General features: G+C 41.5%; 1 protein-coding gene across 1 annotated transcript in view; it reads left to right on the top strand.

Moving 5' to 3' along the window:
• DUOXA2 (dual oxidase maturation factor 2) overlaps window positions 1–14,384 on the top strand; it is a 39,910-nt gene extending 25,526 nt beyond the window's left edge. Inside the window, exons 5-10 of the mRNA XM_085850505.1 lie at window positions 1,267–1,477; window positions 1,643–1,854; window positions 2,221–2,334; window positions 10,072–10,154; window positions 10,411–10,469; window positions 12,949–14,384. Of these exons, the coding sequence (XP_085706631.1) occupies window positions 1,267–1,477; window positions 1,643–1,854; window positions 2,221–2,334; window positions 10,072–10,154; window positions 10,411–10,469; window positions 12,949–13,006 (737 nt within the window). The 3' untranslated portion in view covers window positions 13,007–14,384. The remainder of the gene's footprint in view (window positions 1–1,266; window positions 1,478–1,642; window positions 1,855–2,220; window positions 2,335–10,071; window positions 10,155–10,410; window positions 10,470–12,948) is intronic.
• Window positions 14,385–17,147: the final 2,763 nt, after the last annotated feature.

Below are 17,147 nucleotides of genomic sequence, written 5' to 3'. Positions count from 1 at the left end.
TAATGCCCGGCTTCATTCCCGCAAACAAAATTCAAACAGCTTGCCTAGTTTCGGAAATAATGGTCTAGGCGATTTCCATTAGCGTCGATATTATGACGTCAACTTTTTTTTCTGGAAAGAATGTCCAAAATCGGAGATGGTTACTGCCTGCGCGTGGGCTTTCTGCATATCCATGGCAAGTTTCACGAAGATCCGATGAAAACTCTGGGTTGTGAAACAAAAAATGTCAAAAACAGGAATGACGTCATAAAAATTATGACGTCATAGTGATGTATCATATGTGCGGTAATTCATTTTAGCTAATGCCCTGTTCGATTCCTGCAAACAGAATTCAAAAAGCTTGCCTCGTTTTGGAGATAATTTTTAAGGCGATTACCATTAGCGGAGATATTTTGACGTCATAACTTTTTTTTCTAGGAGGAATTTTCAAAATCGTAGATGGTTACTGTCTGCGCAGGGTATTTTTACATATATACGCCAAGTTTCAGGAAGTTTCGATGAAAACTGTAGGCTGTGAAACAAAAAAGTCCACAAGAAGAAGATGAAGAACAACAACTTGAGCAAGACTTAGAGATCCTCCACGAGGATCTAAAAAATACAATGAAGAATATCACAAACTACTGAATATGTTAGCTGTATAATACTATCAGCACCAATTAAAAAAATAATTCCACCAAAAGAAAATACTTCACTGGAGGAAAGGTACTGATTGCAACTTTCCAAAAACAAACTTTGATTTGCAATGTCATTTTGGTTGTGTCTTGCTGAGACACGTTCATGGTCAATCTACCTCAAAATAATTTTATTGTCCAATGGAAGGTTTCATAAACAATTGCTTTTACTGGTAATGTAATGAAAGAAACTCGGAACAGTTGTATTTATCCAGTAACTACAGTGATGATAACTCACCGACTTGCTGTGTTACGTCACAATACCAGAATACTTAAATTATATAGAAATAAATCACATAATACTTAAATCTAATAAGCATTGAATTTATTTCACCAGCCTCTAACTTGTGTCATCATGCACACAGGACTTCCCAGAAATCATCACATAATCCCATAATACTTAAATCGTTACATAATAGTAAATCTAATAATCATTGCATTTATTTCACCAGCCTCTAACTTGTGTCATCATGCACTCAGGACTTCCCATAAATCATCACATAATCCCACAATACTTAAATCGTTACATAATACTAAATCTAATAATCATTGCATTTATTTCACCAGCCTCTAATTTGTGTCATCATGCACTCAGGACTTCCTATAAACCAGCTGAATGAGACCATTAACTACAATGAACACTTTGGTTGGCATCCGAAGGGCATCGAGGCAGACCTGCATGATGGTCTGGAGCGAGGCCTGCCTTCTCCCATCCTGCATCTGGCTGAGGTTTTCCTACAGAATGGAGCCTGCACCAATATTCGCTTATACATGCTGGCCACATATTATGCCTCAATCCTCATGTGGTGGGTTTGTGTGATCACACCGGCCGTGAAGTGTTCGATAAGGTCATAGCCTTCCCATTACATGATATTCGTTCCATAAGGTGTAATCTATAGGAGAGTATTATGAGCTGTTGTGCCATATGAGGGTCATTGTGTTGAAGAGGCCATTTTTTTACCCTTCTCCAGGGTAGCTTTCACACTGTGGGCCTTCACAAATGGGCTGTTCATGATCTTACCACACTATGGAGCATATGGTTTGCTACTGACTGGTACGTTCATGGGCCTGGCAGTCATTTCATACGGCACGACGAGCTCTGACCCTATATGCCAGATACGAGTCAATAATCAGCCTCTGAAGATGGAGCTTGGATCCAGTTTCTGGCTTACCCTCATCACTGGTAATTATCACTGTTATCATTTGTGGCCAAATGGGGTTGTGCAGAGTTTATACATTGTCTTGATTCAGCAGAACCTGTAACAGATAATTGTGTGCACCTGTCCCACATCCAATTCAAATGTAATTTTCCATAAGTTATTTTCACAATAGCTGATTCTCTGGGTGTCAAAATAAAGTAATCTTGTGAAATAACAAGTTTTGTGAGCAACAAGGAATTGACTATTCCATGAGCCGAGATTATATTTTATGTCCTCCCTTTTACTCTGCTATTCCTGTTGTAAAATTACTTCCACCCTTCCTTTGTGTACACAATATGTAGATGACTTCAAATGGATTTTAAAACACTTTTTTGTGTTCTTTTCACCAGCTCTCCTCTGCTATTTCCTTGGAATTATGGTGTCGATTATGCATCACAAATACCCAAGTAAACTGAAAGAAATCTTTGATCTTCAAAAACACAAAGAAGAAAATCCTTTTCAAAGTGAGTTTTGTCAAAGTTATGTGAAGAATATTAATGTTATACTCTGTGTAAAGAGAGCTTGCAGGATGACCTCGAGGTAGCAGGTAGCACACACACTCAGCTCCAAGCTGTTTAGCCTGGACTTAAATCCTCACCCAGCTATAACCTGTCATCCCAGTGTTTCACAGATAGGATGATTCATCAAGGTGTGTGCTGTCCATTGGATGGACGTTATACCGGGCGTTCTGTCTCCCGCCATTTAGTTGGTGGACATCAAAGATCCCATGGTGTCTTTCGTGAAGAGCAGGTGAGCTATCACCGGCTCTGAACAAATTCAAAATTTCTGCCCCAGCTACTGCGAGGAAAGCAATGGCAAAGCACTTAACTCAGGATAATCCTTGCCAAGAAACTGCTTCGGCAGCACCGATGCTCTGTAAGAGTTTCGCACATCAGAATACTTTGAGAAAGTACTTCTACATGCATTGTCTATATTACAAACATAAAGTCACAATCTTCTGATGGATATTTGGCAATTTCAACACTAAACTAAGAAAGGATTGGAAGACTTTGGTGATTACCAGCAAAATACAAGTGTGGGCATTACCAACACAAGATTCCACAAATATAAAGGCAACAGAGAGAACTGGCTGAATGACCAAGAGGAGGAGATGGGACATGCCCATCACTAAAATAACATTCAGAAGATTTTCAAGAAGACGGATAAGATATGCAGCAAATTTACTTTCAAAATACAAATCCTGATAAAAAAATAACAATGCAGGAACATTGGGAGTCAAAACAAATAGAAGAACAGTGGAAGGAGCACTTTGAGGATTACTGTAACATCCAAAACGTCATTGTTGAGAATTTATTCAGAGAATTACAGAGTAGAAATGGAAGTGAAGAAATACTTCTTATCTCACGTTTACTTGAAATGTGTGACACTCGTCACTCTTGTCAAGTGAGTGATGTCGAGAGATTAGGGCAGCAATATATAATTGGTTTTGGGTGCTGGCGAAAACCGAACTACCTTTTATCAAAAGACCATGTGGGACACTCAGAAAACTAGATGAAAGAATGATGATGGTATAATGAATAAATTATCTGATATCTTGGGGGTATCAAAATTTTAAAAGTAAGAAATGATTAAATTAGGAAAGAGTTAGATCAACGAGAAACCTCATTGTAGAGGATACAAAAAAAGGACTTGAATGGTTTGGTCATATGAAATAAATGAAGCCAAACAATGTGGAATATACATGGTCTAACAGTGTTCTGATTAAGAGCCTGGTGTTGGCGCAGTGGTTAGGGCAACGGCTTGGGATCCAAAAGGTCCCGAGTTCAAGCCCCGTTGGGCCACTGAATTAATACACCAGGGGGTTTACTCAGCCTGTCATCCTTCCGAGGTCGGCGAAATGAGTAACAGTATACTGGGCCGGTGTATACCCCGGTTAAAATAGGTGTACCATATCCCTGTGTCGTAAGAGGCGACCAGGGTTGCGTCAGGAAGGGCATCCGGCGTAAAACCTGTGCCAAATCACTATGCGGATCACACGGATGATCCGCTGTGGCGACCCCTAACGGGAGCAGCCGAAAGAAGAAGAAGAACAGTGTTCTGATTAAGTGGAGAGAATTAAAGGCTGTCCATGCAAGAGGATGTAACAAATGGAAACATGAAAATGAAAAAGCAATTGCTGCAACCACAGAAAAAAACAAACAGAGAGAGAGAGAAAGAGAGACAAAGAGAAAGAGACACAGAGGCATACATACACATACCACTTAATTCTTCTTCAGTTTATGATGTTCCAGAACAGACGTGAATATTTAATTATTAAACAGCTTCACCACATTATCAAAAAGTACAAGAGAGTCATTTTTGTCTGTGTGTGTCACCATTTCTCAGAGATGGCCAAACGGGTCTTCATCAAACTTTCAGAGGTTCACGAGTGAGTGCTGTGGAGTGTTTTAGGCTAAAAAAAATTTTTCTGGAAATTTCAGAAACAAAGTTGAATATATTTTTTTATCGCTCAATGGTGCGTAAAGCCTTTGAAGCTATGTGGAAGGTCAGGTCAAGTCAGGTATGGGAGCATGCACCAGAGCAGCATGAAGGTAATCTTCCTGTATAAAACACAGTGTGTGTCTGACCCCTTCATTAGGATGATATAAGAAGGGTTTTAAAGGCCAATCTTTTAACTTGAGTGTGTGTTCATTATGGTCTATTTTTAGGATTAAAAAAATCGAAAAACTTTTTTTCATTAAAAAAAAGTAATTACGTCTCTTCTATTGGAAATGTAGATGGTGACAAGCAACCAGAATTTCAAGGGCGGTGTACAGAAGCGTTTAAAAAATAATAATACATAAAAGGCACAGGGAGGTGAAATTCGCTGCACATGATGTGCAACATGCTCAGAGTAAAAAAATGTTCGTTTACATCCGTAGGATGTCTAATAAATAAAGAATATAAAAGCACACCTGACGCTAGGCCGAGGCTTCAGACTTTGGCATGCCAACGAGACTGTACCATCAAAATAAAATGTCCCAGAAGATAAAGAAAATATGATCACATTTGTACATGTAGTGTTTTAAAATAAGACTTCTTCCTATGAAACATCAGATCTTCCAGTCTCCTTGAATATTTCGAATAAAATAATTCCAACCTGTCATTTTTGACGGTCTCTTATGCTGGTATTAAATAATCCCTGAGCCCATTCATTAGTGGGTGTAGGGAAGTGTTTTATCCACTCACAAAATAACAGAAAAAATCAATTATATTTCTTCAAAATGCCAACAGGATGAGAACAGCACCAGGCAAAGCCGGGTACCCCTGACAGTGTTCCACAACACAGTCATAAATATTTAATTATTGCATCACTTCATTACATACTGTTACACAAAGATCAACGACTGAAGAAGAGAAAATATTTAACCATGCATGTTCGTGTTCTGCTCATTGTAATCTGTGTGCATTACGTGAGAAACACATCGTGAAAAATGAGCTGTAATTATAGGACTGCAAGAGCAGAATGTCATATTACTTAAACGATGATGAACCATAATGGATATATAATTAGAGCACAAATGGATTTCGTTGTGATTCGTTCATATTGTTTCACGTAGTTTTGAGATTATTCTTATTTAGGCTTTTGACAAATTAATACATGTGACGTTCAGCACTTCCACCAACAAGATACTCACTAGTCATCCGAGAACACACCAATACAACTGTCCCAAAGCATACATAGAATTAATAACACATTTCGGAAACATTTTCAATGCTGCACAAAAATAGAAAAATAAAAACACGTGGTGTGTGTGTGTGTGTGTGTGTGTGTGTGTGTGTGTGTGTGTGTGTGTGTGTGTGTGTGTGTGTGTGTGTGTGTGTGTGTGTGTGTGTGTGTGTGTGTGTGTGTGTGTGTGTGTGTGTGTATATATATATATATATACACACACATACATATATTATTATTTTCTTTTTTTGAAGAAGAAGAAGAAGGCGCTTCCAACCAAAAGTAAAACCTTGATCAACTCCGCTAATTTGAGTAAAAAAGTAAGAACAGATCCGGTCTTAGGCAACGTTTCGCCGACTTCGCAGCCGGCTTCCTCGGGCACAATAGACCCTGATTCTCGGCATGTGTCCGGTTTTTATTCCGACACGACCGCTCATTTCCGGGTACGTGCTGGTGCTCAAGGTCAAATGGAGGAGTGCTTTAATAATTTTATTTTGCGAAAGCAAAAAAACAAACAAACACAAAAACAAACGTCAAATCACATCATTGATGGAGTGCTCTGCTCTTTTTTGTGTTTAGTAACACGTGACTGGGTGTTGTATGTGTGTTGTTGTTTTTGTGATGTGTGCACTTGTTTTTGTGTTTCCAGGGTACGAACATGGCTGGTTTTGTGTCTGGGTTGGGCATGATCATGTGTTCGTTGTGCGAGTGTTGCGGTTCTCGTTGGGTGTTGTGCACATGTGGATGTGGTGTTTGGGATTGAGTGTTATTTGTTGCTCACCTTATCCAGCCGTTTGCACCGTCCAGTTTTTGCCATTTTCATCAGAGATGTGTATTGTGTGGGTATGTCCATCATCTCCTCAGTTAGGCCATCCTCCCGGCTCTTCACATACCATGCTGCCAAAATCAGCCTGTGTCGTTTTTAGATGTCGTGTCTTGGGCACGGAGCCCATCAAAGTCAAATTTATGGGCAGATTGCAGGCAATGACGTGCTATGGCTGACTGTGTCACCTTTCCAAGCCTAATTGTTTGATTATGTTCATCTAGCCATTGTTTTAAATTTCTTCCAGTTTCATCAATGTAGAATTGGTCACAGTCTTTGCATGATGAATGGTAAACTACTCCAGGTTTATCACCAACTGGTATTGGGTCCTTTAGTTTTGAGATGACACTACGGATGGTGTGTAGACTCTAGAGCAGGGGTCGGGAACGTTTTTGACTCAGAGAGCCATTAAAGCAAAATATTTGGAAATCTATTTCAGTGAGAGCCATATAATATATTTTAAGACTGAATTCAACTAAATGTGAGTATAATAAGCCTCGGAATTTATTCTTTTAAATAATGTTGTTATAATACTCACCATTAATGGGACTTCTGGTGCTGCATGGATTTACTGATGGCTTTGTAGTCTGGTTGGTACTTGGTGAGGTTAAGCTTCATGCAAGCGTTGAGGCTTTCATCCGTTAGACGTGATTGTAGGTTGGACTTGATGTTTTTAAGATGTGAGAATGACTGCTCACATGCATACGTAGATCCAAACAAGGTCAATACAGCAATACTCACACGCTGCAGTGTGAGGTATGTGACAGGAAGCGCGTTCCAAGTTTTGATAATCAGCTCGTCTTCGGGTTGAAGTTTTTTCATTTCTGTCCACATGTGCTTGCTCGCCAACTCTGCTTTCTGTCGTGCGATTCTTTCCAAATCTTCATTCAGTGACTTGAACTTATTCACCCACATGTCTGAGGCCTTCAGGTCAGCCACTTCTGCTTCAAAATCTCTGACGGAGACACCAGGAATGTAACTCAGGTCGGCTGTGTTCAGTGAACACTCGTTTGGATGGGTGATGAACTTAAAAAGACGAGTGTGCTCACGAAATTCTCCAAAGCGTGCTTTGAATGACTGTAGGAGACTGGATGTGAAGCCAGCTAACTGGTGGAGATCAAAGTTTTGAGTGGACTCACTTGCTGTGCATGCATCTTTAAATTGTCTCAGTTTTTCAAAATGTAGTAAACGACCTGTTTCAAGATCCATGATAAAGAGCTCCAGCTTGTTTTCAAAAGCAAACACGGCTTGTTGAAGGGATAACACTGTATTTCCAATGCCTTGCATTTTCACGTTGAGCTCGTTCAGATGTTCAGTCATATCCACGAGATAGTAAAACTTGAGGAGCCACTCAGTTTCGGCTAGCTCAGGATGCTCAATCCCTTTCATTTCAAGGAAAGTCTGGATTTCGTTCAGGCAAGCCGCAAAACGGCTAAGCACCTTCCCTCTTGACAACCAACACACATTGCTGTGCAAAAGCAGACCGTGATAGTTATTTCCAACTTCATCCAGCAGTGTTTTAAACTGGCGAGCATTTAAGGCTCGGGCAAGAATAAAGTTGATCACACGAATGACCAGCTACATCACTTCGCCAAGCTGCCCATCACACATCTGAGCACAAAGTGCCTCCTGGTGTAGAATGCAATGGAAACTTAGGATGGGTCTATTTTCATGTTCACGGAGAAGCGCCACAAATCCTTTGTTTTTCCCCACCATACACGGAGCACCATCAGTACACACTGAGATAAGTTTATCCATTCGTAGATTTTTTTCTTGAGCGAACTCCATGAAAGACTTGAATAAATACTCACCTCTTGTGGACCCTTTTATTGGCAGAACAGCAAGACTTTCTTCGCGCAGTGTATCACCAGCAGCATATCTTGCAATCACACTGAACTGCGACAAATGGCTTACGTCTGTTGACTCATCCAAAGCCAGGGAAAAGAACGGCGCTGTATTTATGTCCCTCACTTGCATTTCCTCCACTTGGTTTGCCATCATGATGGTACGATCATGAACAGTTCTTGTCGACAGAGGCATGTCTTGTGTCCGTTTGATTATCTTGTCTTTGTTCGGAAGATCATCAAAAAGTTCATTGGCGACATCCAGCATGAACGTTTTTGCATACTCGCCATCTGTGAATGGTTTTCCATTCCTCACTATTGCTAAAGATCCAGCAAAGCTGGCGGAATTATAGTCACCTTGCCGGGTCCATACGCGGAGTTGCTGCTGGCTGGCTTGCACCCTGCTCAGTAGCTCTTGGCACGCTTTCTTTCTGCTGTCTCCCGCAGGGTATTTTGATGCAAAGGTAGCATGGCGCGTGTCGAAGTGCTGCTTTATATTCGACCGTTTCATCGATGCAATTTTGTCATTGCAAATTAGACACACTACAGAACCTGCTCTCTCCACAAAGGCGAATTCTTCGGCCCATTCGTCCTGAAATGTACGATACTCCTCATCTTTTTTTCTTTTCGCCATCTTCTTCGTCGAAGGGTTAGCTTTGAGCAAATGAGAGAGAGGGAGATGTTGACCCAAGTGAGTCTGGCTGGCCTGCGCACGGGCTGACATACTCGAGAGGTGTGGCGCGGCCGGCCGACTCTGGGATGCTGTCGCCTCAGCGGTGGCGCGTGATTGGTCGAGATGAATTCCGTGACGTGTCTCGGCGGCGGCACGTCATTGGAGGAACCGAAATCACGAGTCGCCTCAGCGGTGGCGCGTGATTGGTCGAGATGAATTCCGTGACGCGTCTCGGCGGCGGCACGTCATTGGAGGAACCGAAATCACTACTCGCGTCGGCCGCATGACTGGACGAAACAAAAACCGCTTCAGACAATTCGGAGGTGTTTTTTCTTCTCTCCTTCTGCCAAGTTCAGCCCTGCACGTGAATGAAGCACGACACCATTCAAACTATAGGTAAAGCTTCTGCGAGAAATATTGGGCTTTCCGAGTTTCAAACTCCAATTTTATCTGCGAGCCAGATGCAATCATCAAAAGAGCCATACCTGGCTCGCGAGCCACACGTTCCCGACCCCTGCTCTAGAGGCTTATAGGCTACGACAATCCATGCACCACATACTATCCTGCCAATCCTTTCAGAAAGGCCCAGGTGGTATGGCAGAACACAGTGTTCAAGTGTGACTGGCTCCTTCCGTTCTGTCCTTTTGGGCTCTTCCAATGTGGGGAGTATCCCCTTGCTGAGCAGGACTCCTCAAACTAAACTGATTTCTTTAATTGCCTCAGCTTTGAATGATGACACTGTCCATGCGTTGCCTGAGACCGGCAACTTGCTTTTTCTTGAGACCGGCAAGTCTGCTCTTGCTTTTTGCTCAAATAAGCAGAGTCAATCTCGTTTTCTACTTTTGTCTGGAAAGCACCTCTTTCTTCTTTAAAAATGTGTAATCCCAACCGCCCCAATATTATACAATGTGTATGTATGTGTGTATATATATATATATATATATATATATATATATATATATATATATATATATATATATATATATATATATATATATATATATATATATATATATATATATATACACACACACACACACACAAAGTAGTATGCTATACACAGACACATTTCCAATTAGAATCCAAGTGTGCAGTGCATAGAACCATTTTGATGAGTGCAAAATATATGGAGGGAATTAGTTGAGATGATTTGTAAAGAAAAATAATTGATTGTAAACCTTTTGTCCACAGTGACGACAAATTTGATCACACCTTACAACAAACAAGGTTTTGTTGTTGAGAACAGCGATCCATCTTGCAATGTGTGCATGAATGTAAGTTTGAAATTTCTCCAAATATCATTACACTTTGTGAAAGAAACTTGTGGAACACACTCGTATATCCAAAACCGAACAACATGCATTTATAACCAATAATCTTCAAGTGAAAGGTGAGGGTTCTATATTTTACATGTTTGGTGAAGGGTTTTGGAAACAGTCACATCACATGCACCTGTTATCTGAACTACTGTTCATCGTGTAATTGTGCACCTGTTATAATATAACCTTCAGCCGTTATGTGTAACCACAGGTGGATCAGAGCGGCCTGTCGAACTTCAGAAGATCTATACAGGAAAGCAAGCTGCACAAGTAAGAGCCATTGAAAACATCACGGACACAAAACTCATGCACAAATTCGTGGATTACTTTCTGAATTTGATGCTGCTTACATGGCGCGCATGTTGTCCCCAAAGCCATAACTCGACCAAAACTCAGGGTGGCAAAGGCTGAAGTCGTAATTTAAATTCAAATCGCTCGCTGATATTATTACAGCCAAGCCCAAACGGTGAATGTGATCAGCGATATCATCACTACTTGCTACTTTTGGGTCATACTGAATGGACAATGCAGAACCAGAAGCTGTAAAACATGGCGTTCCACAAGCACCTGGCTTGTCCCCAGCACTCTTCAACTTGTGCATGGCTGAGTTTCCACAGACTTCTGCCATTAAGCTCGCCTATGCTAATGACCTGGCAATCTTTACTTCTGGTGGAACCTTTAAAGAGTCACAACAGACTCTGACACAGCATCAAAATCATGCACACCGACTACCATCAATGGCGATTTCATCTCAACATACAGAAGACCATCTGTTCAGCTTTCCACCTGAACAACAGAGAAGCAAGCAGCTGACTAGAAGTCAAGCTCAATGTAATTCCCCTCCTCTTTTTCAGTACCCCAACTTACTTCGGGGTTAAACTGAACAGAACTCTCACCTTCAGGCAGCACGCAGAGAATGTAGCTCGAAAAATAGCAGCTAGGGTCAATCCACTGTGATGGTTCTGCAGCCACGACTTGAGATAGATTTCACAATTCTGTTTTTGCACACTTTCACCTGTGCATGCCTGTTGGGGTTTTTCGCACATCTGCTTGGGGTAGAAGCATACACACAAAAAAGTGGATGTACAGCTCTACTCTACCCTGAGAGTGATCAGTGACTGCCTATGATCGACACAACTCACGACCTTCCTTGTCCTTCCTGTTGGGTTGGCCTCAGCAGTGTGGTGGTGTCCCTCTTTAGTCCACAATTCTGCATATTTCTCAGCTTTGAAAGTATCAAGGTTAACCTGTTAATTGAAACAAACAGCATACTGTTGAGTGAGCTGACATCCATTCGGATTCTCTGATCAGTCAGAATAAGGTTCATCACACTGAAGCCATGTTCACATTCAGCATTAGACACAGGAATTACAACAATTGTGATGCACAGTTGCTTCAGGTTCAAAATACAGCAAAGCAATGATGATGACGTAGTCAATTTTCATTGCTTAATTTGATGTGCTTCATCACCTGCAGTTTTGTGACATGATACCAGATTAGTGGAATCCCATCCGATGCACTTTATACAGCCTAACAGTATGATCCGGATCCAGTGAAACCAAACTCCATTACATTTTAAAAACCATGTTTACCACGATGTCCTGCTGATATTATACTGTTTGTGTGGTTGGTGAGAACAAGCTTTTTAAAATCAGTTCATGCTCGACAAGGATGCAGCGTACATTTACCATTTTTAAATGTCAGACGTTAAAATTTCACCAATTCAATCACCATTAATACAAAATATTTTGATGGGGTGGGGGGGGGATAAATTTATTGTCCCCCTTCTCCCCCCATGGGATAGCAATTTCAAGTGTCGTGCCAAGGATAAAAAAAACAAACAAACAAAAAAACTGAGCGAGGGAAATAACCCCACCCATCCCCCTCCATCCCACCTCCCCATCCCCGTCAAATTCACATATCTTGTGTGAACGGCTGTCTTCAGCTACTCAGGGCAGCCATAGCATGAGACATCTCAGAAATAAGACGATCAGGCCATATCATATTCAGCCTTCACATACAAAAACGCTTACAGGTGATTTTGTTCATGGTAAGTATAAATCTTCACAAGTATTATATATTTAAAAGATAACAGCAAACCACTTCCATTACTTTAAATGCGATTATGAGATAAGGATGTCAGAATAGTTGTTGAGAGCATGCTCACATCCAAGCTGTTTCATCATGTTGGATTTGTTTCCCTTCAGAGCTTAATCTGATTAAGTCATTGTGCCTACAGGGGACACATCATCTCAAAGTAGGTGGGGAGTGGGAGTGGGCGAGAGATGTGTAAAGCCAGCTGTCCTTTCTGCATTTCACTTTTGTAGATTGAAGATCACATGGTATCTCAAAACAATAGGCCATTGTGTCCCAGTATCCTGATTAATTTAGCTTTTTCGCAATTAAATGGGAGAGCTGAGTTTATTGCTCAACAAGAATAGCTTATAACTATCAAATAGTGTTCTGCTGTTGTCAGTGTGTGTCACAGGACAAGTCAAACAATTTCGAACTGAAGGTTAACAAAGGTTATTCTTACCCCCATGGGAAGCAAAGTAAAACTGATGTTTCAGAGGTGAACCCATTATCGGAGTAGGAGGGGATGATTAGAAAAGGCTCATGAATGTGCTAAAACATAAACAGCCTTCTCTTGACTCCAAGTCTCCTTGTATTTCATCACGTGTGGATTGTAATGTTCTATAATTTTTTTTTTTGCAAAAATGGTTTATAGTAATAGTGTGAAACATGTCAGTATTTTGGCAGATCGAATGACTGATGCTGATAAAACGATGACAGCAACCAGGTTATGATTTGAACACTACAAGATCTTCTTGAGCCTTCATGAGAATATTCATCAACAAATCCGATCACCATTGTTGGTCATATTATTTATTATCACAGTTATTTCAAAACCGTTTAGAATTTTTCACGAGGTCTGATAGAAATCTGATGAGAAACTCATCGGATTTGAAGATAATTTATTTTGAAAAGGGAAATGGAGAGCACGAAAAGGGAGTCTTTTCAAATGAATTTGTAGAGATTATTCACACAGTATGCCTGGTATTAGCTTAATGGTTAGGGTGCTGGGCTTGGGATCCTAGGATCCTGAGTTCAAATACCAGGTGGGGTTGACTCTGCCTGTCATCCTTCCGAGGTTGGCAAAATGAGTGCCAGCTTGCTGGTGTCCTGTGTCGGAGTGGCGACCCGTCCAGGATTATGCCCAATAGCCAAGGAGACGGCTTAGGCAGCACCAACGCTCTGCACAGAGTATGGTCCCAATGGATGGATGGATGGATTAATACAGTAATTATTAGTATCATTATCCCATTGATTATAAGTCACCAGGCAGGAAATAAATATAGTTTGCAGGACTAGGAGCTTGACATTGTAAAAGCCAGATGTCCTGCTTGTAAATTGATGTGCAGATGCAAAGGTACCTTTTTACAAGAGAAGGACCTTAAACTTTGGAATGAACAGTGATTTATTACGATCTCATCTGAGTCTGGAACCACCACAGCAGCCCCACAAAAAGTAGGCTTTCAGTAGGAAATCCAATCAGATCACATCAAGGTTATGACGGTAATAAAGGCAAGTATAAAGGTTTTGGTCGAAAATTGGATAATCGAAATGTAAAATACGTACACCCATGGGACGGCTGTCCTCGTTACTATGACCAAACTTTGAGACTGCAGTCCCTGTGAAACTTTGTTTTTGTCTTTTTTAATGTTTCACTTGGATTCGGTGATGATTGCACTTTGGAATGATCTGTTTGCATCAAAGAAAAAGCATTAATCATGAATAAACACTCATTCGTACTTGAAGTGACCTCACCAGTACATTTGATCGGATTGGGAAGGTGACAAGCTGTGTTAACAGTAAAGTGTTCATCCCTTTTGAATCGAAGTAATACTGTACATGTATTTTTATTTTCAAAAAGGTTTACATTGATTAATTTGAGGGTTATATGGAGAATAATCCGGAGATTTTATGCAGTTAAGTTGGGATAATATGGGGAAAGATGATTTACCCTTTATGTGACATGAAAAGGCTCATTTTATTGATTGTTTAAAGCAAGTTTGCAATTTTTTTGACTGTTTTGCACATTCATTCATTGTTTCATGTAATATATGATCATTTACTTAAACCAAAATAAAATCATTTTTGAGTTTTCAGAAAAGAACTTATTTTTGTCCCCAAACTCAAGGCTCATGGAAGAGCATGATGACAGAGGGTGAAACACAACATACTGATAGTGGGGCCAAATGAGGCTGCCACAGATGATTGGTCCACAGTAAAACAATGAAAAAATGCATAAAATGTCATAGCCCCCATTGTTTTAGTAATTTTGCTGTATGGAGATAAAGGGGTAGCCATATTTATTTCAACTGAAATGGCCACCAGTCGGCCATCTTTGAACGGATCATAAAATAAAGTTAGGTGCAAGTGGATGTTATTGTGGACTGCGCTTGTGCCATGGTTGAACAAAATCGGATCATGCATGTCCAATTAATGGTTGCGGACACGTTTAAGTAACAAAATGGCCGCTGGTCGGCCATCTTGGAACAAATATCCAAAAAAAAAGACATACATATGAAAGCCATCATTCATTCTGCCAGCCAGGTTTGAACAAGATCAGTGAATGGATGTCTGAGATAAGGTTGAGGACATGTTCGATACTGTTTTTTATTTTATTTTTTAGAACTAAAATAGTCGCCAGTCTACCAGTAGGCCATCTATGATCAGATCGCAAAATGAAGTGAGGTGCACATGTATGTCATCATGTACTGTGCTTGTGCCAAGTTTGAACAAAATCGGACCATGCATGTCTGAGAAATGGTTGGGGACACTTATGATCCAAAATGGCTGCCAGTTGGCCATCTTGGATCTGATCTCGAAAAAAAATGACATGCCTCTGTAAGAAAGCCACATTCATTATCTTTTTGCCAAGTTTGAACAACATCGGTTAATGCATATCCGAGAAATGGTTGAGGACGTGTTCGACATCAGGTTTTTTTACAACAAAAATGGCCGCCAGTCGGCCATCTTTGATCGCATCGTGAAACAAAATGATGTGCATATATTCTGGTGGCACGTGCTTACAGTCACCAGAAGTTAAAAGTAGAGTAAAAACTTGGCTTTGAGTAAAAGTAAAAGTTTGATCTTTTACTGTAATTTGGTTCCAATGTGTTTCTGTAACTTTCAATGATTGAATTTGTTTGAAAAACAAGGATCACAAAGCAAGGTCAGTATAGAGGTACAATTTGCCTGTTTTATTAACTTTGCCAACAAAATCCTGTGAGGAAAGTTTACCCACAACATGTTTGATATCATTGTGAGAGGAGAATCCAAATCTATGAAATGGTTGATTAAAAAAAATGAAAATTCAGACATCGTGCTTCTTTAAAACTGAGACAGACTGCAAGTCAGAATGCTTCTTTAAAACTGCATCAAGACTCCTAATAAAGTATTAATACAGTCGTATTGTTGTGGGCTGGGGTTCGGCGGCGATAAACGACCACGAGGTGGAGCAGTGGAGTCGTCTCCCACCAAACACTTGGAATTTAGGTCGTGACTCTCGGACAACTCCGAAAGGTCACGGATGGCTAAAAGGACCGTGGTCGCCAATATTTCGACAGCGTGAGGTAGGGTCCACTTGTCTAATTCCAATTTACCAAAGTACTCACGCCGTCCAACTACCGGAGAAACCACACCCTCGGCCGACTTTGTCCGAATCGAGTCGCCATCACCGACTTGGATCCGGCGTAACCGAGAGGGAGTTACCAAAGCCGCACCGGACCAAATGAACAATTTATGGCACGAACGGCTTTACTATTATTCAATACGCACCTTGTGAGGCCAATGGAGGAAAGCACAGAAAACGAGCTGGTGTATTTAACAGGGGTTTATTTTACAAAAAATAATCCGGGAGGGAAGCACACAAAGAGCAGAGTTATCTGAATAAGAAATGTAATGCACAAGGAACGAAAACATTTAACAGCTCTACTTAACAGACTGGGCCCACGGACACACATACACACCCAAAAATAAACTGGACCCCGTGGGTCAATTTCGGTCCTCAGCTGGGCCGGAGTACCTGTCCCGCCTCGTGCGGTCTATTCGAGCTTGTCCGGTGGCGGGACTCGAACCCACCGCCAACAACGCCGCACCAAGCTCCGGAGACCAAGAACAGCACCACGGACGCCAGCCAGCACGGCCGCAGACGAAACAAATCGTCACCGGACTGCAGACCCTCCGCAGTCACCACGAAGACACCGGTCTGCCAAAAAAACCCCCTGCTCCTCACGACCACTCTGCAGTCGCCACGATCACTCTCCAGAACCCTCGTCGACCAAGCCAATCGCCCCCAATGACTGCTCACCACTCCACTTATCCTTCCACTTCCCCACGGGTCGAGGGAAAACGCTCTGAGGTACTCGCCTCCGGATTGGACGAGGGGTTGTCGGATGACTCGTGGTCACCTCCCGACTAGCTGGTGCGTGCCTGTCATGCTCGCCCTTCGCTCATTGGCTGGAGGAAACGGTCCATGCCCTTTCTTGGAGCGAAGCCTCGACCCGAAGTGATGGAGGCTCCACCCACTCCCTCAGCCAAAAACACGTGAGCAATGGCGACCGGTGGAGCGAGGTGACGGTCCGCTGTCGTTGTTGATGTCGTAGTAGTTATCAAAGCGTCAAACAACTAGACGTCAAACTAAACTAACAACGTCAAAGACACACCTAAATTATATACTACTAGAGAGGTACCCATGCTACGCACGGGTGAGAGCCCTACGTGTCAGAAAAAAATGTTTTGAGAAATATTATGAACACTTCCACCCACGTTAGGACACGTGCAAGGACCCCAAAAGCTGCACAAAAAATTTGGCCAGGTTGGTCCCAAAACTTGGAGCAAGAATGTGTAAAATCAATGTAATTTTAATGATGAAGATTACGT

Source organism: Eptatretus burgeri, chromosome 12 (genome assembly GCF_056783735.1).
Source record: "Eptatretus burgeri isolate ZD-2024b chromosome 12, Ebu_testis_v1, whole genome shotgun sequence".
Classification (NCBI taxonomy): Eukaryota; Metazoa; Chordata; class Myxini; order Myxiniformes; family Myxinidae; genus Eptatretus; species Eptatretus burgeri.
The sequence above is the reverse complement of the archived record's forward strand: the minus strand, read 5'-3'. Positions and strand labels throughout refer to the sequence as shown.